At 40.4% G+C, this 24,535-nt stretch overlaps 1 protein-coding gene across 2 annotated transcripts in view; it reads left to right on the forward strand.

Annotated features, from left to right (window-relative positions):
- LOC126175786 (iduronate 2-sulfatase) overlaps positions 1-24,535 on the forward strand; it is a 145,618-nt gene that overhangs the window by 51,390 nt on the left and 69,693 nt on the right. For both annotated transcript variants that reach the window (XM_049922762.1, XM_049922763.1), the window contains exon 4: positions 8,294-8,443. In XM_049922762.1, coding sequence (XP_049778719.1) covers positions 8,294-8,443 — 150 coding nt within the window. The remainder of the gene's footprint in view (positions 1-8,293; positions 8,444-24,535) is intronic.

Genomic DNA, 24,535 nt, shown 5'->3' on the forward strand with positions numbered 1-24,535 from the left:
CATTTTAACAGATGTCACTGCCATGGCAGGCTTAGTTTTGCATTGTATTCAGGCAGGGGGCTTTTATCACTTAATCTAAGTGTTTGTCTTTTTTTGCGTTGAGTCTGGCCTTTGGCCTATGGTTTTAGTGCGAGTTTTTAATGTGTCTCTCGGTGGTTGGCTTTTCCTTTTTTGTCTCTGTGGTCAGCCAACCACTGTCACATTCTGTGTGATTTTAATTCCTTTTGTCTGGTCTCTGTCTAAATCTTTCTTGTCCTGTGTCGTCTGTCGTCTTTTCCGTTGTTCATTTTTCTTCTGTGTGGGTGTTTTTAAGTTTTGGAAAAAGGGTCAATGACCGTAGCAGTCTGGTCCCTTTCATCCCACAAACCAACCAACCAACTCCCTCAATCTAAAATACAGGGTGAGTCAAAAAGAATACCACAACTTTAGGAATTTAAAACTCTGCAACGACAAAAGGCAGAGCTAAGCACTATCTGTCGGCGAATTAAGGGAGCTATAAAGTTTCATTTAGTTGTACATTTGTTCGCTTGAGGCGCTGTTGACTAGGTGTCAGCGTCAGTTGATGCTAAGATGGCGACCGCTCAACAGAAAGCTTTTTGTGTTATTGAGTATGGCAGAAGTGAATCAACGACAGTTGTTCAGCGTGCATTTCGAACGAAGTATGGTGTTAAACCTCCTGATAGGTGGTGTATTAAACGTTGGTATAAACAGTTTACAGAGAATGGGTGTTTGTGCAAAGGGAAAAGTTCTGGACGGCCGAGAACGAGTGATGAAAATGTAGCACGCATCCAGCAAGCATTTGTTCGCAGCCCAGGAAAATCGACTCGCATAGCTAGCAGAGAGCTGCAAATTCCACAATCAACTGTATGGAGAGTCCTACGAAAAAGGTTAGTTATGAAACCTTATCGTCTGAAATTGGTTCAAGCACTGTCTGCAACTGATAAGATTAAAAGAATCGATTTCTGTGATTTTATCCTTGCTCAAATGGAAACAGATGAATCTTTCGTTTCAAAGATTGTGTTTAGTGATGAAGCAACTTTCCACACTAACGGGAAAGTCAACCGTCACAATGTCTGTATATGGGGCACTGAGAATCCGCGGGAAACAACTCAGTATGAACGTGACTCGCCTAAGGTGAACGTTTTCTGTGCCATTTCAGCCAATAAAGTTTTTGGTCCCTTTTTCTTCGAAGGTGCTACTGTAACTGGAGATGTTAGAGAATTGGCTGTTCCCTCAGCTCGAACAAGAAGCACAACAATTCATATTTCAGCAGGATGGAGCGCCACCACATTGGCACTTATCTGTCCGTAACTACCTGAACGTCAACTACCCGAGGCGACGGATCGGCCGCCAGGCAGCCCGTGACAGAGCACTTCATCACTGGCCTCCAAGAAGCCCTGATCTTACCCCCTGCGATTTTTTCTTATGGGGGTATGTTAAGGATATGGTGTTTCGGCCACCTCTCCCAGCCACCATTGATGATTTGAAATGAGAAATAACAGCAGCTATCCAAACTGTTATGCCTGGTATGCTACAGAGAGTGTGGAACGAGTTGGAGTATTGGGTTGATATTGCTCGAGTGTCTGGAGGGGGCCATATTGAACATCTCTGAACTTGTTTTTGAGTGAAAAAAAAAACCTTTTTAAATACTCTTTGTAATGATGTATAACAGAAGGTTATATTATGTTTCTTTCATTAAATACACATTTTTAAAGTTGTGGTATTCTTTTTGAATCACCCTGTATATTAACCTTGGAATTTTCCATGGTCTCTGCTACTATAGATTGTGGATTACTGGTAGTCAAACTTGGTTCTTCCAGTAGCAACCATTCCTTTGTAGGTATTTTGTGGGTAAAATTAACATACTTGTATGGACTAATGCCTCCTAGTGTACTTCCACGACCTGGGCCCTGACTCTGGATGCAGATCGCACTATGTTTTCTTCATTATTGGTAATCACAGGTTGGTTACCAAATCAAGATAATACACTGTCACTTTGTGTTCTGTTATTACCTGTTATAAGTTCCTGTGATGTTACGGGACCTAAATTCAAAGGTGGGCACTTTTTCTGACAACTGTCATTACCATTTTTCCTGTTGCACTGATATACTCTAGCTAGCTTAGCCTCATATTTTTTAAAATTATTAGCTTCCTTTTGTAGTTCAGATTTTCACTTTGGTGCAAGTTTTCATTGCAGTCCTTATTTAAGGCATCAGGTGTGTCTACATAGGACACAGCTCTTCTACCGTCTTCCATCCACTACGTAAGATATCTTTCCTCGCATGTATGGGTAATCGTGTAATTAAAATCTGCACTAATCCTTCTTTCTCCATTGGCTTATCTAGGTTCTTTGCACACATTAGATGCCAAACAAAATACTTCCTCATTGTACTCCAAGTATTATTGTAATATTTTGGGTCTCACAAATCTGATATTAACTTCTCCTGGGCACTTGCAGACCAATACTTCTCATTAAATTTCTTTTGAAAAACTTCCCAGGAGGAAAAGTTTTCAATATTTACTGCACCCCACTCGGAGACTTCTCCTAGAAGGTAACACACAACAAATTCAATCTTTTTAGTCTTCCCAGTTTTTCGGCAAAGCTTGGTTAAACCTTCTCAAGAAATGTGTCGGGTGCACATCTCCATTGGGCTTGAATTTAGGGAATTGTCTTGATAACCGTGAATTCACTCCCCATTGTAAATCAGTGACTACTTCACCACTTAACACAAAATTAGGTGAAGTTTTCAGTTTTTCCACTTGATAAGTTTGAATTCTTTCCATGAGTCATGTATAACCTTTTGGGTATCTGAAAGTTCAGAAGAAACAATAAGTGACACAGTCCCAAATGTTATTCTCTTGGTAACTTTTCTTCCTATAAATTCTTTGACTTGTTCTTCCAAACTACTTACACTTATGATATCCGAGTTTGCTACTTTCTCTTTAAAGCTTCTTTCTACATTATCCACTTGTGTATTTACTCCTGTAATTTGTGATTGAATGACAGGCATTAACTCACTCTGCTTATCTACACTTTCAGTCCCTGCTTTACAGCATTAAATTTAACATTACACACCTTTTCTAAAGATCCTAATTTTTCATTGATTTCTGCTTCTACATTATTGCATCTGTCCTCAATCTCAAATGCTAACTTTTTTGATAACTCATGGAAATTATCATTCTGTTTACCACTAAGGTCATTGAAAATTTTACACTACTGGCCATTAAAATTGCTACACCAAGAAGAAATGCAAATGATAAACAGGTATTCATTGGACAAATATATTATACTAGAACTGACATGTGATTACATTTTCATGCAATTTGGGTGCATAGATCCTGAGAACAACCACCTCTGGCCGTAATAACGGCCTTTATATGCCTGGGCATTCAGTCAAACAGCGCTTGGATGGCGTGTACAGGTACAGTACAGTTCCCAGTGATCGAATGAAGGGTAGTGCCAAGGGTCGTAACACATCTGAAATGTGACATCCATTGTTCAAAGTACTGTTAATGTGAACAAGAGATGACCGAGACATGTAACCAATGGCACCCCATACCATCACACTGGGTGATACGCCAGTATGATGATGATGAATGCATGCTTCCAATGTGTGTTCACCGTGGTGTCACCAAACACAGATGTGACCATCATGATGCTGTAAACAGAACATGGATTCATCCAAAAAAATGACGTTTTGCCATTTGTGCACCCATTTTCGTCGTTGAGTACACCATTACAGGTGCTCCTGTCTGTGATGCAGCGTCAAGGGTAACCACAGCCATGGTCTCCGAGCTGATAGTCCATGCTGCTGCAAATGTCGTCGAACTGTTCGTGCAGATGGTTGTTGTCTTGCAAATGTCGCCATCTGTTGACTCAGGGATCGAGACATGGCTGCACGATCCGTTACAGCCATGCGGATAAGATGCCTGTCATCTCAACTGCTAGTGATACGAGGCTGTTGGGATCCAGCATGGCATTCCGTATTACCCTCCTGAACCCACCGATTTCATATTCTGCTAACAGTCATTGGATCTCGATCAACATGTGCAGAAATGTCGTGTTACGATAAACCACAATCGTGATAGGCTACAATCCAACCTTTATCAAAGTTATAAATGTGATGGTACACATTTCTCCTCCTTATACGAGGCATCACAACAATGTTTCACCACTCAATGCTGGTAAACTGCTGTTTGTGTATGTGAAATTGGTTGGAAACTTTCTTCACATCAGCACATTGTAGGTGTTGCCACCGGCGCCAACCTTGTGTGAATGTTCTAAAAAGCTAAACATTTGCATATTGTAGCATCTTCTTCCTGTCAGTTAAATTTCATGTCTGTAGCACGTCATGTTCATGGTGTAGCAATTTTAATGGCCAGTAGTGTATTTATATGAATGTGCAGGGAACTAGTCAATTCATTCTTTAAATCTATCTTAAAATTCTCTACTTTAGTATTTAAAGCATCAGATTCAGTCTTCAACCCTCCCACTTTCACATAGGTTACTAAATTCTTTACTTTGTGAATCTACCTTGACACTTAACAAACCTGAAGTTTCATTCTGAACGTCCAATTTAGTATTTAAAGTTGTACTCTGAGCGTCTAATTTATCATTTAAAGTTGTACTCTGAGCATGTAATTTAGCATTTCACTGCAGACTCTGAGCATTTAAAGCTGCATTTAATTGAGCATTTGCTGAGTCTAACTTAAGATTTTGAGCTTCAATTAGATTTACTAACTCAGACCAGTCAGGCCCTTCTTTAGTAATTCTCATAGCCATGGCTGGTTCTTATGTCTCTCTAACTTGTATACTGTCCATACTTCTATAGGCTTTGGCTCTTGTGAGCATTTAATACTAATTTCAATTATACCAATTACACAGTAAAAGTTGACTCCACAGTTTTTTGTAACATTTCTTACTAGAGTTATAAAGTTTTTATTTCATGCTCACCCAGCATAGAATTCTCACTGTGTAGGTGGGCAGATGTGGCGGCAGGTCAGCACAGGTGAACAGAAGCTGGTGCTGGCGGTGTTGTATGTAGGCTGATTTCCCCGTCTGCGTCCGCGCGATGCGTGTGAGAGCTGTATTCTCCCCACACCAGATCTTCTTAGTCAAATTGTTCTCGGCATATCTCTTCTTAGTCTAATATGTTAAGATCTTATCTCTGGTCTTTTAATGTTATGACTTCCTTACGTCTTTCCCTTATTATCCTCTTGTCTTGTTATTCTCTGTTGCTATGGCAACACATAATATCTTCTTATCTCATTTTCGCCTCAAAATTCCTGTTTTCTTCTGTCCTTTCACACGGGTTGCCAAGTTCTAACGCTTTGGATGACTTAAAGTGGTGAAGTATGTGTGTAAACTACCACTTCTTCAATGATATGACTTACTTGAGATTGTCAGCCAACTTTCCTTGCTGGTTAGTTTGGTGCTGCAACCTCCTTTTCTCTTCTCCTCTGAAGTGTATTTGCTAGGAACTGGAATTTCTCAAGACTCTTTATACTTACAAAAATAAGCAGACATATGCAGTATCTTTTGCTTCACTTAATGATGTATTTTTAAACATCAAACTTTTACAAATCTCATTCTCCACATAAACAAAGGTTAGAAACAAAGTTCATTTACACATAAGAGAAAGTTGGCTTAAAAAACCAAGTCCATTCTCATTGTGAATCTGAATACATGTCTTTTCCTCTCCAAGTCCAAGATGAGCATTGATTAACAATATTTCAACTGTTCTTCTTTTTTTCACTATAATAGTCAAAGTTATAAAACAGTGTGGAATAACACAGAAGTTCCTTGAGTCTGCTGTGTTCTTTCATTAAACATCCATGGCACGACCGGCAAACACTTGCCAGTGCCGTTTGAGCACCTTGTCTACAGTCCTCTTACTACACACTTCGGACCTGCACACACAGACAGGCGACACGCAGTAGATAGGCTCTCTCACAGTTACATATTTAAAATATTATGTGTTCGAGATGGTAGAAGGCAGAGTGGTTCTAGAATTTATGCGGAAATTCTCGAAACACTACAACGTATTGTGTCTTCTAAGAGTTCTGCCAATAAAGTACTGTCTTTGGTTTACTTTCCCCACAACATTATCTATGTGATCATTGCAGTTTAAGTTATTCATAATTGTAATATGTAAGTATTTAGTTGAGTTAACAGTCTTTAGTTTTGTCTGATTTGTTGTGTAATCAAAATTTAGTGGATTCCTTTTTGTATTCCTGTGGAAGATTTCACACTTTTCATTGTTTAGGGTCAGCTGGCACATTTTGCACAATACAGATGTCTTGTCTAAATCATTTTACAATTTGTTTTGTCATCTGATGTTTTTGCAAGATGGTAAATGACAGCAGCATCCACAAATAATGTAAAAGGGCCACTCGGATAGTCTTCTAGATTGTTTATGTAGATCAGGAACAGCAGTGGGCATATAATACACCCTTGGGGAATGTCAGATATCATTTCTATTTTACTTGATGATTTTCCATGAATTACTATGTACTAGCTTTCTGGCAGAAATCTGTGAATCTAGTCATGCAACTGAGGTGATACACCATAGGCATGCAATTTGAGTAGAAGTCATTTGTGAGGAATGGCGTTGGAAGCCTTGTGGACATCTAAAAACATTGTATCAATTTGATATCCCCTGTCAATAACACTCACTCACCTACAATCAGCAATGCATTTATTTCTATTTCTGATTCATGAAATCAAGTAACCAAGTTGTTCTCGCTTGCATCATGTCAGGTGAAACATAATATAGTATCTTATATGTCGTTATTGTTATAACAAAGGCATGACTGCAGAGGTGCAATGCATACTAACTTCATCACCACTCAAAGCTAAATGCATTGCATACATTAGTCAATGAGTTTTGACAATCACAGATCAAAATATTTGTGAAACACTTAAGAGCAGTGGAACTTGGATGTAGCATGCATGTAGCATGCTATAGTTGCTTCATTGCAAATGGGCACTAGCAGCAAAAGCCGTATATACTGACATCCTGTGCAACAAATTGTTCTCACATTTCCCAGCGTATGTATAGAAAATTTTGATTCTGTGTACCTGGGACTCGGATGCACTGACACGTACCACAAATTGCATAGTCAGACTTTGTCTCTCCACAAGCATTGCAGCAATGTCCACAAAAACACACATCCATAAGATACTTCATTTGGAATTGTATAAATTGCAGCACTACAGGCAAAATGATTCTGCCAAACAACACAACAAGCAGAAATAGTAATTTACCAAAGAAATTAAATGCTTTTCAGTAGCATAAAAATTTCATTGCTGAAATTGATAATGTCACTTGCAATGTGATGCGGAAAAAGTGAAACATGGCTCAGCATCAGTTGTAACAGCAGAAGCTTCTCAATTTCATAATTGTCAATTATTTTTAATGGAACATGCAATAAAATTGCAGTTTTTGATAGACATGGCACCTGCAAATCTGTATACCCATGGAACCATCTTCCATGACCTAGTGAAGAAAATTGTAACAAAGAATACAAAAGAGGACAAACTTGTTGATGTTGAATATATACAAACAAGGGCATCACAAAACAACGAGGGGCATTCAGTAAGTAATGAAACACTTTTATCCAGAAAGTAGGTTGGTTTTATTGAGGATTCCAATACACCACAATATTCCCAACTCAGTTGCTATAACACCTCACTTTTTAACATAATCTCCATTCAGTGTGAGGTCTTACACCACCTTACTGGAAGGGCCTATATGCCTGCAAGGTACCACTCTGTTCACCCTTATGCCAGCTAAATGTAGTCAAGTAAATAAGAGCAAAAGCTACTACACTGAAAAAAGCTGTTACCTCTTCCATTACACTATACAGTTATTCAGATAATTTGTAGAATGAGTGACTAATAAGGTCTTTTTTATTATTTTGTATTGAACTGTTATGGATTCCCAGTTTCTAGCTTTATCTTAGAAAGGATCTTGTTGAATATGTTCTCTCTGTAATTTATAATTACAAATTTCATAAAAGGAATTGTTAATAATACACCTGTTATTTTATTTTAAATCTGGAAGAATTTAAATGTGTCTTGTCTCTGCAGTTTAGTTTTTAACAAACATTACATCAGAGTATGAAATTACACTGTATACTCTTCCCCATGAGGTTATGTATAAGATGTATGACTGATTTACATGTAATTTATTGCCCATAAAATATTCATAGTTTCATTTAGTTGCTTATTTATTTATGTATTTTGTGAACTATCATCAGTGATTTCACATGTTCAATTCTTCTGTTCAAGATTATCATCCACTAGCATCTATAAAAGTTCCTGTAAATCACATGAGAACACCTACACTACCAACAGTAGCATGGAATCCATGGACAGACATTAGAAGGAGGGATGACATAGCATCTCTTAACGTTTCTTTCCCCTTTGGACCAATGCCAGGTACAACTTTATTCCCAGATGATTTTATTCTGTAAAATGTAACAAAGAGGTACACTTATTTGTCTGACAGAATATAAACTATTTATACACATACATCACTCTGGAATGTTCCACAATTCTTCACTTGAAAAGGATTATGTGGAATGAATTTTAATGAAGTAAATGCTATAAAAAAATCTACCACTTGCGTAAGTGACAGTGTCTGGCTATACACTAGAGTAAGCTCTTGTGTCAACTTGAAGTCATAAACATCTGACTTCTTATAATGAGTTATTTTAGAAGAAGCAGCCTACATGTAAATCAGTTGAGAGGTATTTTACATGTATGTTTTACCTAAGCATATGAACTGCCATACTCAGTTCCAGATTTTTATACAACATGGTAACCTACAGAAAGGTAAAAGGACAAATCTATATTTATATCTACATACAGAGTCTGGAAGTCACTGTGAAACCATGGCAAAGGGTACGTTGTACCAGTATTATCCATTTACTCTCCTGTTCTGTTCAAGTATTTAGGGAAAAATGGCTGTCTATATGACTCTGTATGTGAGGTAATCTCTATTATATTAATTGTCTCTTCATGAGATACAAGGCGGTGCACAGTTTTCTTTGAATACAGATTATCTAAGTTTATCAAAAAAGGTTTCACTAAAACTATGTTGTCTTTCTTCTAGTTACTCACATCTAAGTTTCCCAGGCACATCTATTTAAGTTTTGTATGGGCTATACCAATCTGTTAAAATCCTAGTAGCACACTGCCGAATATGTTCAATGTCTGTTGTCATGACTCTTTGATAAGGTGTCCAAATACTTGAACAATATTGTAGAATTAGTCACACTAATCCCCATTATATCACTTCCTATACAGATGCATTCAACTTTTTCCAGAACCCGTCCAACAAATTTATTTTGTCTGTTCGCCTACCCTAATACTGATTTCACGTGATTGTCTGGTATTTGTGCACTGGTATTTATGTGTAAACTTATTTAGTTTCATACAGGGACTTTGTATTCATGAATACCAATGAGTAATTCTCTTTGATTGTTGTTACAGCCTACAGTGAAGTAACACAGAAGTCACAAAATTGTCTGTAATTGCATAACATCAGTGCAAATTTTTAATCTCCTGTTGGAGTTATTTATTTGCTCTTGGATCACTGCCATATAGTCATATTATATAACTCAGCTTGCTGTCTAGGAAAGCCATTTTGCATCCTACATGTCCACTCCACGAAGGCACTTGTCGCAGTAGCTTAGGCTAGATGAACTGACACAAACCGCAGGACTGTGACTGGCACTGACAGATTTCCGATCACTACTAACTTAGAGTATCTTTCTTAGCTTACAGCAATGAGTTTATTCTATTGCCTGCTTTTGTATATAAAAGTTAATGGCTGGTTAATCTAACTCATCATTCCTCTGAATAACTTATCATCATCATCATCATCATCATCATCATCAGTATTCTGCCAAAAGGCAGGTTTTCACATGGCAGTTCTCCAGGCTGTCTGGTCTTCTGCCATCCTCTTCAGGTCTGCATAATTTCCTCTTCTCTTCATGTTGTCTATCATTTTGTATCTTCTTCTTCCTCTCAGTCTTCTCCCACAAACTAATTCTTCCAAAGTATCTGCTAGCAAGAACTCCCTTTTCAATGAATGTGCCAACCAATCCTTTTTCCTTTCTCTTACAACCTTCAGCAGACATCTTCTCTTACCAACCCTTTCCAATACTCTTTCATTACTCACTCTTTCCATCCAGCTTATTCTCTCCATACTCCTCCACATCCACATCCACATCTCAAATGCTTCTAACCTTTTTTCATCCTCTCATCTCAGTATCCTTGTTTCTGCCCCATATAGTGCCACACTCCAGACAAAACATATGCCAAGCCTTTTCCTTAGTCCTTCATCTAATTTACCACATAAGCGTCTCCTCTTTCTGTCGAATGCCTCCTTTGCTATGGCAATTCGAGTTTTCACCTCCTGGTGACATCTCAAGTCTTCAGTTATTGTGCTTCCAAGATATTTAAATGCACTTTCTTGGCTAATCATAGATTGTCCTATTTTAATATTGGACAGTCTGCGTCTTGTACTGATGACCATACTCTTTGTTTTTGCTGTGTTTATTTGCATCCCATATTCCACACAAGCTTCATTCAGATCTTTCAGCATGTTATTCACTGTCCGCTCACTTTCTGGCACTAATACCATGTCATCAGCAAATCTTATACATTCTATTCTCTTTCCACCAATACATATTCCTCTTTTCCCATCTAAGCCTTTCACAATAATCTCTTCAAGGTAAACATTAAACAACAGTGGGGAAAGGCAACAACCTTATCTAACACCTCGTCCAGTGCTACCTCCTTCTGACATTTCATTTCCAATCCTTATCCTTACTTTCTGGTGTAAATATAGATTCTGTATCAGTTGTCTCTCTTTCCAGTCTACTCCTTTCCTCTTCAAAATATTCATCAGCTTGTTCCACTGAACTCTGTCAAAAGCCTTTTCTAAATCTACACTCCTGGAAATGGAAAAAAGAACACATTGACACCGGTGTGTCAGACCCACCATACTTGCTCCGGACACTGCGAGAGGGCTGTACAAGCAATGATTACACGCACGGCACAGCGGACACACCAGGAACCGCGGTGTTGGCCGTCGAATGGCGCTAGCTGCGCAGCATTTGTGCACCGCCCCCGTCAGTGTCAGCCAGTTTGCCGTGGCATACGGAGCTCCATCGCAGTCTTTAACACTGGTAGCATGCCGCGACAGCGTGGACGTGAACCGTATGTGCAGTTGACGGACTTTGAGCGAGGGCGTATAGTGGGCATGCGGGAGGCCGGGTGGACGTACCACCGAATTGCTCAACACGTGGGGCGTGAGGTCTCCACAGTAGATTGATGTTGTTGCCAGTGGTCGGCGGAAGGTGCACGTGCCCGTCGACCTGGGACCGGACCGCAGCGACGCACGGATGCACGCCAAGACCGTAGGATCCTACGCAGTGCCGTAGGGGACCGCACCGCCACTTCCCAGCAAATTAGGGACACTGTTGCTCCTGGGGTATCGGTGAGGACCATTCGCAACCGTCTCCATGAAGCTGGGCTACGGTCCAGCACACCGTTAGGCCATCTTCCGCTCACACCCTAACATCGTGCAGCCCGCCTCCAGTGGTGTCGCGACAGGTGTGAATGGAGGGGCGAATGGAGACGTGTCGTCTTCAGCGATGAGAGTCGCTTCTGCCTTGGTGCCAATGATGGTCGTATGCATGTTTGGCGCCGTGCAGGTGAGCGCCACAATCAGGACTGCATACGACCGAGGCACACAGGGCCAACACCCGGCATCATGGTGTGGGGAGCGATCTCCTACACTGGCCGTACACCACTGGTGATCGTCGAGGGGACACTGAATAATGCACGGTACATCCAAACCGTCATCGAACCCATCGTTCTACCATTCCTAGACCGGCAAGGGAACTTGCTGTTCCAACAGGACAATTCACGTCCGCATGTATCCCGTGCCACCCAACGTGCTCTAGAAGGTGTAAGTCAACTACCCTGGCCAGCAAGATCTCCGGATCTGTCCCCCATTGAGCATGTTTGGGACTGGATGAAGCGTCGTCTCATGCGGTCTGCACGTCCAGCACGAACGCTGGTCCAACTGAGGCGCCAGGTGGAAATGGCATTGCAAGCCGTTCCACAGGACTACATCCAGCATCTCTACGATCGTCTCCATGGGAGAATAGCAGCCTGCATTGCTGCGAAAGGTGGATATACACTGTACTAGTGCCGACATTGTGCATGCTCTGTTGCCTGTGTCTATGTGCCTGTGGTTCTGTCAGTGTGATCATGTGATGTATCTGACCCCAGGAATGTGTCAATAAAGTTTCCCCTTCCTGGGACAATGAATTCACGGTGTTCTTATTTCAATTTCCAGGAGTGTATAAAAACAGCAAAGATTTCTCTACGTTTTTCCATATATATTTCCCTATAGTTCTTAATAGGCCAATAGCATCTCTTGTACCTTTCCTCTTCTAAATCCGAACTGCTCCTCTAAAATTCATCTATCCAGGTTTCCATATAGCCTTCTATTCAACACTCTCAGCAAGACTTTAGCTGCATGAGAAATTAGACTGATGGTACTGTGCTCTTCACATTTTTTAGTGTTTCTCTTTTTCTCTATTGGTATCATAACTGTTGCAAGGAAGTCTTCAGGCCATTCCCCTTTATCATATATCTCATCACAGAGGTAGACTTTTTGTTTTCTTGCCTTGTTTCCCAGACTCTTCAACAGTTCTGCTGGCAAATCATCAATTCCACATGCCTTCCTATTCTTCATCTCCTTCAGCACCTTTTATACTTCTACTTCCAAGATAGTAAATCCCTTTCCATCTTCCAGCACATATTGCTCCTCTTCAACCTTAATTTCACTTTGCATTTCATCCCCCTTATACAGACATTCAATATATTCTTGCCATCTGTTCAAAACCTCCTGTGGTTCTTGTGCTAGAGTACCATCCACACTTTCTATTTCCATGTTATTCCTATTTCTTTTACATTCAAAAACTATCTCACTAGCCAATCTATACATAATTCCATACTTTCCCTCTTTCTCCATTTTCTCTATTTCGTTACATTTCTGTTTCATCCATTTTTCTCTTGTTTCTTCAGTTTCTCTTCTTAATTCATTATTCAGTTTCCTGTACCTCTTTTTGCCTTCTTCGGTTTCTACACTTTTCCACTTTCTCCACTCTTCCATCTTTTTCAACATGTTTTCTGCTATCCATTCTTTCCTGGTGCTTTGGGATACTCTAATTCCTGGTACTTCTTTGGCAGAGTCCATGAGTCCTTCCCTCATTTGTATCCATTTGTCATTAACACTTTCATCAACACTACATCTTTGCCATTTTTCCATAAATCTGTTCTCCAAATCTGATGCCTTTCCTACCTCTTTGGGTCTTTCTATGTTTAGTCTTTCCTTTGCTTTACCTCTCCAGACTTTTTTCAACTTCACTTGTATTTCTCCCATTACTAGGTTGTGGTCTGAATTTATATCCGTTCCTGGATAAGCTTTAGCATTCTTCAAATAGTTCCTAAACCTTTTTGTATCAGGATGTAGTCCAACAGATATCTTTCCCTATTCAAATTTGATATCCATGTGTAACGTCTCCTTTTGTGGTGTTCAAATAATGTGTTACCCACTGTTAATGAATTTTCTTTACAGAAACTAATTAGTCATTCACCTCTCTCATTTCTTATTCCTAATCCAAATTTTCCTACTGCGTCTTCATCTCTTCCTTCACCCACCACTGCACTCCAGTCCCCCATGATGATAACGCAGGTATTTATATTTTCTTTCTCAATGAGTTCTTGTATTTTCTCATAATATTCTTCCACTTCCTCATCTCTATGCTGGCTGGTTGGCATATATACCTGTATTAATACCAAATCTTTTGAACTACCCTTCAGTCTTATCATCATCAGTCTTCCATTAATATATTGTACCTTCATTACCTTATTTTTCAACTTTTGCCCTATCAATATTACTACTCCGTTTTCACCACTCTTGATTTCCCCCGAGTAAAAGAGCTTGTAATCTCCACTTTCTATCTCCCCATTCTCTCCCCATCTCACTTCACACAAACCGAGGGCGTCTAATCTGTTCCTTTTCATCTCCCGTTTTGCATTCTCTAGCTTTCATGCTTGCAGTAGTGTCCTCACATTCCATGTTCCAATCCTTATCTTTCCTCCCTTCACTGTCCCTTTATTCCTTTCAAATACGTCTACTCTCAATGTATTCCCGTCCTGGAGATTTGAATGAGGGGAAGTTTTAACTCAAGAATCTTTCATGTAGAGAGACATACCGTGTACTAGTTGGGAATGTAATGTGGTAGTTTCCCATTACTTTCCACATAGGCAGTAGGATGCCCAGCCTAAAGTCAGCCACTCACCATGAGTCAGACGCTGTCTGTAGCCGCCCCTCTGGGCTTCAGTCACTACTTATACTCTTTTTGTACCCAAAGAGAAATGGTGCCTCTTTTGCCAGCTCAGCCGTACAGAAGTCCATCTTCTCCACCTTCGCTGCAATTGAGGTCTTCACCGTATCCCAAGCAAGAGGCCCTCATGAGGTTCTATCACCTGGGCCAGGTGAACCAAGGTTTTTTAATGAGGTGTTACTCCTCCCCCTCCTTCTTTCTCAACCGGGCTTGGGGCCAGCTATGGCGGAGTTTGAATAACTCCAAGAGTAGTAATTGCTCATAAACATGAAGCAAAACTCACCACAGTGAGGACCACACAGAATGATGATCGTAACACTAGTGTATGCACCACTGCATGCTGGGCTAAGATTGTAACGACCGAAAACAAGTGAATAATGGTTCAATGTTGTACACCATGTTGTAACTTCTATCTAATCTGCTTCGCTCTTCAGCCACCACAGTGAATGTCTTTTTGAACCATACATAAAATGGTGTTATATGCACATAGTTATATTCGGACACTTATATTACAAGAAATGAAGCTACCTAACATATCTGAGTGTTGTACTACCCACATAAAAACAACATTTTTGACATTGTTGTTGTTGTTGTTGTTGTTGTTGTTTTGAGGTCATCAGTCCAAAGAGTGGTTTGATGCAGCTCTTCACAGCTCTCCACACTAGTCTGTTCTGTACAGGTGTCATCATCTGCAAGTAACTACTGCAACCTATGTCTGTTTGGAGCTGTTTACTGTATTCATTTCTTGGTCTGCCTCAGCAAACACCTAGAATATTACTAGAACACTTTCCTCCAATACCATATAAACAGTTTCTTGATGCCTTAGAATGTATCCTGTCAACTGGTTCCTTCATTTAGTCAAGTTTTGTTATAACTTTCTTTTCTCCCCAATTCTGTTCAGTACCTCATCATTAATTATGTGATCTACCCATCTAATATTCAACATTCTTCCTTAGCACTACAGTTCAAAAGCCTCTATTCTCTTCTTGTCTGAATATTTCTTTAGAAAATGCTTCCTAATGGTTAAATTTATATCCAATATCAACAAATTCCTGTTTTTCTGAAATGCTTTTCTTGCCATAGACAGTCTGCATTTTATATCCTCTCTGCTTCAGCCATCATCAGTTACTTTATTGTCCAAATAGCAGTGTCTCATTTCATAATTTAATCCCTGCAGCAGTGTCTGATTTAATGTGACTACATTCCTTTATCCTTGTTTTACTTTGGTTGATATCTTATAACCTCTTTTCATAACAGTATCCAATCCATTCCCTACTCTTCCAAGTCCATTACTGCCTTTGAAAGGATTACAGATGTAGAAACATTTGCATATTTCCATTAAATGCCCTTTGATTGTGGCACCATACACAATCATTAACCTGGCTCCAGGGAGGTAGGGTGCCCTTCCCTATTCCTCCACTGGGGTAATTCCTGTCTGGCACGTCCACGTCGCGGGGGTGGGCATCCTACACTTCAGTAGGCCGGAGTGCTAGGATGGCTGAGTTCAGGCAGGGACTCAATCCCGTGGGGTATAACACGGAACCCATGCCCAGGGTTACGGGTGAAGACCTTAATGGCAGCGACAGCGGAGAAGGAAGACTTCGGAACAGCGTAGCTGGCAGATGAGGCAACCCTCCTTTCTGGGAATTAAATGAGAAGGGAACCACTGCCTTGTGGTGGAGGGGAAACTCCAAAGGCTAAGGGAGACAACCCCAACAGAAAATCCTTCCTTGCGTTAGGCCTAGCAAGCCAGTAGGAAAGTCTTCATATATTGCTTTCAAAACACAGACGAGCCTCGGAACGAACCACTCAGGATTTGACCCCACTGCTTCTTCAAGTACTGGTGCAAATGATGGGAGACCTGATGATATTCATCAGTACAAGAAGATGAAACCAACTGGACTAAAAAATAACCTAAATATTGGCACCCTTAATATATTAACCCTCAATGGAAAAATGGAAGAAATGACAGATGTACTGACAGAGAGGAAGTTAGATATATTGGGATTAAGCGAAACAAAGGGGAAGGGAAAAGGTGAGAAGAATTTGAGAGGAGGAGGAAAACTGTACTGGAGTGGGAATAACAGGTCTGGAAGAAATGGTGTGGCAGTGATGGTGAATAAGAATGTACAAAGCTGTATTGAAAATGTGAGATATATATCAGACAGGATCATAATCTTAAACCTGAGATTCCAAAAAGAAACACTAAAAGTAATCCAGATTTATGCACCTCAAGTGGGATGTAGCGAAGAAGAGAAGATGGACTTTGAAAATGTGTTAGAAAACCATATAGAGAGTGCTAATATAGTGATGGGAGATTTTAATTTGCTGTGACAGTTCTAGAGTCATTTGAAGAATGTCTGTGGTCAGTGATGTGTAAATACCCAGGTATTACATTTACTAGTTGGAGGCAACTTGACTCTACTGAGTATAGACTGGGATGTCTGTGGATTCATTGTGGGGAGGTGCAAACAGACCATCATGTGAAGTGCTTTTAAACACATTTTCTGAAAACTACCTTGAGCAGCTAGTTTGGCAGCCAATATGCAGTAGAAGTGTCTTGCACCTTGTAGCTACAAATAGGCCAGACCTTATTGACAATGTCAGTATAGAAGTGGGGATTCGCAGACATGATGTCGTTATCGCAAATATGGTTACAAAAGTTAATAAATCAGTTGAGAATGCTAGGAAAGAGTTTCTGCTAGAAAGAGCAGATACACAGTCGTTAGTATTTTACTTGGACAGTGAACTGACATTGCTTAGTTCCAGTAAGATGGGCATAGAGAAATTATGGGCAAAGTTTAAGCAGATTGTAAATTGTGGTCTGTAGAGTTATGTGCCTACTAAGTGGATTAAGGATGGAAAAGGCTTGCCACAGTTTAGACATTGAATTGGCATCACTTACTCCTAGTAAAATGGACATAGAGGAATTATGGGTGAAGTTTAAGCAGATTGTAGATCATGGTCTGGAGAGTCATGTGCCTACTAAATGGATTAAGTATGGAAAAGGCCCACCATGTTTTAATAATGACATTCAGAAAATTCTGAGAAAAAAGAGCCTGCTGCACTCTCAGTTCAAAAGGCAACACACAAATAATGACATTCAAAGTTTAGCAGAGATCTTCGCATCTTTGAAAAGATCTATGCATGAAGCATACAACAATTGCCACTGTCATACCTTAACAAAAGATCTGGTAGAGAAACCTAGAAAATTCTGATTCTATATAAAATCACTAAGTGGTTCTAAGGCTCCCATGTTGGTCAATCCAGTGTGGCAGTTGAAGACAGCAAAATTAAACCCAAAGTTTTAAATTGGTCACACAGGAGAATCGTACAAACAAACATCATTTGAACATCAGACAGACTCTCTTATGGATGACATAGTAATAAGCATCCCTAGTGTAGAGAAACAACTGAAACGAATAAGTCACCAGGTCCAGATGGAATCCCATTTTGGTTGTACAAAGAGTACTCTATGGCACTGTCCCCTTACCTAGCTTGCATTTATTGCAAATCTCTCACACAGTCTCAAGCAACTGGAGAAAAGCACAGGTGACTCCTGTACATGTGAAGGGTAAAGGACAGACCCAAAAAATTACAGACCAATATCCTTAACTTTGCTTTGCTGCAGAATCCTTGAATATATTCTCTGTCTGAATATAATAATTTTTCTTGAGACCAAGAAACTTATGTCCATGAATCAGCATGGTTTTAGAAAACATCCATTGTGTGAAACTCAGCTTGCCCTTTTCTCACACATGGTATACTGTGAAGTATGGATGAAGGGCAACAGGCAGATTCCATATTTCTAGATTTCCAGAAAGCATTTGACACTGTGCCCCATTGCAGGCTCTTAATGAAGGTGTGAGTGGCTTGAAGACTTACTAAGTAATAGAATCCAGTAGGTTGTTCTCAACTGCAGGTATTCATCAGAGACAAGGGTATCATCAAGAGTGCCTCAGGGAAGTTTGGTAGGACTGCTGTTGTTCTCTATATATGTAAATGATTTGGTGGACAGTTTGAGCATCAATCTGTGGTTGTTTGATGATGATGTTGTGCTGTACTGTGAAGAGTGAGAGTTGAATGACTGTAGCAGGATATAGGATGGTGTGATGAATGGCATCTAGCTCTAATTGTAGAAGAATGTAAGTTAATGAGGATGTTTAGGAAAAACAAACCCATAATGCTTGGATGCAGTATTAGTAGTGTCATTTAGATATCTGGGTGTACTGCTGCAAAGCAAGCAATATAAAATGGAATGAGCATGTGAGGACTGTGGTAGGTAAGGCTAATGGTTGACTCTGGTTTATTGGGAGAATTTAAGGAAAGTGTGTTTCATCTGTAAAGGGGACCACATATAGGACACTGGTGCGACCTATTCTTGGGTAGTGCTCCAGTATTTGGGATCTTTACCAGGTCAGTTTGAAAGAAGGCACCAAAGTAATTTAGAACCAGGCTGCTAGATTTGTTACCAGTAGATTTGAACATTTGTTACAGAGGTGCTTCTGAGCTCAAATGGGAGTCCCTGGAGGGAAAGCGAGATTCTTTTTGAGGAATACTTTTGAGAAAATTTAGAAAACTGGCATTTGAAGCTGATTGCAGAACAATTCTACAGCTGCCAATGTACATTGTGTTTGAGGACCACAAACATAAGGTACGAGGAATCAGGGCTCATACAGAGACATATAGAGAGTCATTTTTCCCTCACTCTATTTGTGAGTTGAACAGGAAAGGAAGTGACTAGTAGTGGTACAGGGTACCCTCCATCATGCACTGTATTGTGGCTTGTGGAATATTGATGTAGATGTAGATTTAATCACCAGATCAGAAGTCCAGTTCTAAGTGCCATCACACTTCAACAGTTTTTTAAATTCTCTTATCTCCCTACTGGATTAAGTGATCTAACGCTCCACACTCTGACATGTAGAATGCCCATTTTGTTTTTCCTGATGACAGCATATCTTCTTGAGTGGTACCTGCCCAGGGATCCAAATGGGAGACTATTCTACCTTCAGAATATTTTGTCAGAGCAGATTGACATATTTCTGATGCTAAAATGATAACACAGCCACAGAACTCCTTTAATCCAGAATTACTAGAAATCAAAACAATTACATATATTGAGCACATCCAAAGGTACCTTTACGTTTCTTCTTGTCAGGAAGTAACATCAGCTAGTTTTTATACATTATTCAGTATATGGAAAATTTATCTATGCTTTCTTTTTAGCTAATATCTTGTATTTACATTTACAGCCTGTTGAAGGGCATTATATTCAGTGATACCACTGCATGTTTATTTGGGCTTTATTAGAACATGTGTGATTATAAGAAAGTAATACTTACATTTCTATTTGTAATTTCAAGTTATAGGGCACAACGATTCTATTTACAAATATAGAGTAAGTTAACTGTATATCTCATCTCACACATTGCACATCATTAACACATTCTGCTACTACATATCAGTTCACTTGCAAATGATAAAACATGTTTTGGGACAGAAAACAATTCATTATGCATTAGCATGGGTTTCACTTAGTTTTAAATAATCTTCTCACAACCAAATCTTGCAACAATATTAATTTATTTATGGATTCAGTTGTATTCACCAAAACAAGTATAGTACCACACAAGCAAGGTAGGAGGAAGTGAACCCCCTACTGCAGAAACCGTATAATGGAAGCTTGCTTGCACACTGGCAACTGGACTGATCATAGGGTGATATGACTAGAACATAGATAAGATGGACAATGCAATGATAAAAAATTATTTAAATAATTTACAGTGAAACATTCAACTTTAGATGATGTATGCTGCATGCCTCTGTAGTAGAAGTCAAGTCCAACCTAACCTGACCTAACCTAACAAAGTGAAGGTGAACTAGCTAGTATGTAGAAGTACAATCTGGACTGCTAGTTCAGGATCAAGTATCTGAACAACACTGTGACGCTTGACAGTTACTTTCTATCATTCTTTAATAGCAGCTGACTTTAATTATATCTATAACAATGGCAAGTGGTGATCACAATCAGCTGGAAGTGACTGTGGTATTGTTACAGTGACTTTTGCTGGTGATGAGTTGGCCAATTATACCTATGCATGTGAATGTATACACAAATGGTGGAAGGATGTCAATTTGTAATCTAATTGGTAGCTGCATAAAGTACTGTCTTGTGTCAGTGCCTTCTGTGGTGACTGTCATAACTATAAGCAGATGAAGCAGACATTCTGAAGCATAATTAAGTTCTTGTTTATGACCACTGTCTATGATTGGACCTTTGAGACTGCCTGGCTGATGATGACCTCTGTAGTTACTGCTGTGTGCTATGCATGGTTGCATACACTGCAGTTTTTCCACTTACATCATCTTCATTACATAACAACTGTTTCCAACAATCACTCTCTTGTAACCACTAATGACTACCTAATTCACTCACTAACTGCTTTGGCCTAACACCAGCCCTTATGTAAAATTTTTACAGTGCATCATATTTTTGGTATTATTACAATTATTATTTCATGTTAACTACAATGAGAAAATATTGATGCAAATAATTTCACATATGGCATTAACATCAGCAGAAAATAAAAATACATATTCGATTAGCTGTTTTATCAGTTGCAAAACCTTTCTATGCACCATTTCAGAAAATAAACAATGTAGGAAAAAATAGATTGCTACTTACCGTGGTAAGTCAAGTCAAGGAGCAGACAGGCCCAATAAAAGACACACACTTGTAGCTTTCAGCTACAGCCTTCAATGGTACCCCCTCCCCCCCCCCCCCCCATACACACACACACACAAAGCAAGCACACCTAACGCACGCATGACCGCCAACTCTATCATCTTGGGCCAGAATGCAATATCATGTGAGATGCAAGCAGCAATCTGGAGGGGATGAAAAAGGGAATGGGGAAGGGATAGTAGTGTACAGGCAAGGAGAAAGGTGAAAGCTGTCTGATGAAGTGTGCAGGGACTAGACTCCAACAGGTGCAGTGTCAGGAGGTTGTGGGGCAGGGAGATGGGCAAAAAAGGAACAAAAAATGAGAAGAGTGGGGAAAGACAGGTGGATTCATTGGCAGAGGGCTGTAAATAAACAGGGTGGGAGATGTAAAATGGAGAAGAGGTGATAGGACATAGGGGATGGAAACTGTTGGGTGGAGGGTGTCGGGTTACTGTAGGTTGAGGCCAGGATAATTACGGGAGCAGAGAATGTGTTGTAAGGATAACTCCCATCTGTGCACTTCAAAAATTCTGGTTGTGGTGGGAAGGATCCAGATGGCTTTGGTAGTGAAGCAGCCATTGAAATCAAGTGTGTTATGTTCAGCTGCATGTTGTACCATAGGCTGGTCTACTTTGCACTTGCCACAGTTTGTCAGTGGCCGTTCATCCTGGTGGGCGGCTGGTTGGTAGTCATACCAATATAAAAGGCTGTGCAATGATTGCAGCAAAGCTGGTAAATGGCAAGGCTGCTTTCACAGGTGGCCTGACCCCTGATGGGATAGGATAAAACTATGACCGGACTGGAATAGGAAGTTCTGGGTGGGTGGGTTGAACAGGTTTTCCACCTGGATCTTCCACAGGGATATGATCCTTGTGGCAAGGGGTTGGGACTGAGAGTGGCATATGGATGGACTAGGATGCTGTGGAGGTTGGGTGGGTGACAGAACACCACTTTAGGAGGGGTGGGAAGTATTCGGGTAGGATGTCCCACTCAGGGCATGACGATAGGTAATGAAAACCCTGGTGAAGGATGTAGTTCAGTTGTTCCAGTCTCGGGTGGTACAGGGTGATGAAGGGGCACTCCTTTTTGGTTGGTTTTTGCAGAGGATTGGGCTTGTGAGGGGAAATGGCACAGTAGATATGTTTGTGGACTAGATCTGGGAGATAGCACCTGTCTGTGACAGCCTTGGTGATACCCTCAGCATACTGAGCAAGGGAGTTTTTGTCACTGCAGATATATTGCCCCAGGCAGCAAGGCTATATGGAAGGGATTTTTTGGTGTGAAAGGGATGATAGATGTCAAAATGCAAGTACTGTTGGTGGTTCATGGACTTTATGTGGACAGAGGTGTGGATTGAGCCATCAGAGAGGAGCAGGTCAGCATCTAGGAAAATGGCACACTGGGTTGAGAAGGACCATGTGGAGTGGATAGGAGAGAAGATGTTGAGATTGTGAAGGGTGTCATAGGGTTGAGGAGGGAAATGCTTTCAGGGGAGATGTTCTGGGAACGGCCTAAGGCCTTCAGCAGGGATTGAAGTTTTTGTTGGACTTCTGGGTTGGGTTCACTCTGGCAAAGTTTATAGGTGGGGGAGTCAGACAATTGCCAGAGACCCTCTTCCAGGTAGTCAATGTGATTCACCACAATAGTGGAATCTTTTTCTGCAGGTATGCAGATTAGGTCAGGATTTGTTTTGAGGTTGTGTGTGGCTGTACTTTCTTCTATTGAAAGGCTGGTTTTCTGAGTAAGGGACCTGAGGAAGGATGGTGAGGTTAAGTTGGAGGTAAGAAATTTCTGGAAGGTGTTCATTGAGTGGTTGGGTTGGAGTGGTGGAGGATCACGGTTGGATGGTGGTGTGAACTGGAAGAGGCAGGGTTCAGTGTTGGAATTAGGGTGGTTTTGGTTGGAAGGGTTAGTGGCAAAGAAGTGCTTCCATTGCAGTGATTAGGAGAAGGAAAGTAGGTCTTTGGCAAGTCAAGCATTATTAAATTTGAGTGTAGGGCTAAAGGTGGAGCCTTTGGATAAGACTGAAACTTCTGTGGAGCTGAAGGTTTTGGTGGGAAGGTTAACAACAGTGTTATGGGAATGTTTTGGCTCTCAGTTTGGTGGAGAGTTGGTAGGGAGTTTTGGAGGATGTGGCAAGTTTAAAAGGTCAGCTAGGCGGTGTTTAGCTGCTATGAGGGGTGGACAAGGAGGAACACTTTGCATATGATAGGGGTTAGATAGTAGTGTCCCGAGGCAGCAGTAGGATGTCAGCAGGTTGGATAATTTACGGAGGTTATATCTGGAATGTTCCTCCAGGTACTAGAAGGCAAGGGATTCAATTTCGGAGATGTGATGTATGGAGTAGGGATTGCAGAGTAGTAAAATCTTGTGGAGGGAACACTGGTGGTTCTGGGATTCCTGTGCCATGGAGATGTGTTTTTGCAGTACCAGGTTACTGAGGACTGGGGATTGGCAGAATATGAAAAAGTGAAGGTCATTGTGAAAGGAGGAGTGGGATCCAGAGAAAGGAATCTTTACAAGTAGGCTGTTTGGGGGAATTCCATGGTTTAGGCAGCATTTGATAAACAGGCTGTGGGACTGGGTTTTAGTCAGGGAAAGGGATACTTTTCTAAACTGGTGCAGAAAGATGGAGCAAGGTTCCATTGTGGCAGGAATGGTGCAAAGGAAAAGGGAACGATGCATATAAGGGCAGAATAGGAGAATAGGTGTTCACTTTACTAGATTTCAGTATGATTTGGAAAGCTATTATTGTATAAGATATAGGTTCATAAAATGAGTCTCTTTAACAATTAATACTGAAATATCAAAATTCTCACTAAAAAATAAAGTAGTCCAGGGTGTCTATAAAGTCAGCCATCATTTCAAAATATCATATTTGTTAATTATTAGAGACAGAGCATTGTGATTTGTTGTAACATGCTTTTTTCTGTAATGTGAGAATTTCAGAGTGGGCCCCCACTTGTCACTTGTAGAACATCAAGATGATATTCGAGATCTGTCCATGTGGGGGTCAGTATTGCAGCATAAACAGTTTTGATTGCTTCATTGGTTAGTGCACGCAAGGTAGCAATCTCATTGACTGGTGATGAGCACGCATAATGCTTGAAGTAAACACATAAAAAGAAAAAGAAGCCTAATGGCATGGCACACGTTGGGCCCATCATGAACCATCCACTTTTCAGGAAATGTGTGATTCAGTACATCCTGCATGTTCAGACTCCAATGTGAGCATGAACCACCATGCTGGAAGATGATGGATGGCAGCAGCTTTTCAATCTGTGGTAGCAGAAACCGTTTGAACATCTCCAGGTAAACATTTCCCATTATGTTGTTTGATGTGAGGAAAAATGGGCCTATCTTTCTATC

Source organism: Schistocerca cancellata, chromosome 3, assembly GCF_023864275.1.
Source record: "Schistocerca cancellata isolate TAMUIC-IGC-003103 chromosome 3, iqSchCanc2.1, whole genome shotgun sequence".
NCBI classification, from domain to species: Eukaryota; Metazoa; Arthropoda; class Insecta; order Orthoptera; family Acrididae; genus Schistocerca; species Schistocerca cancellata.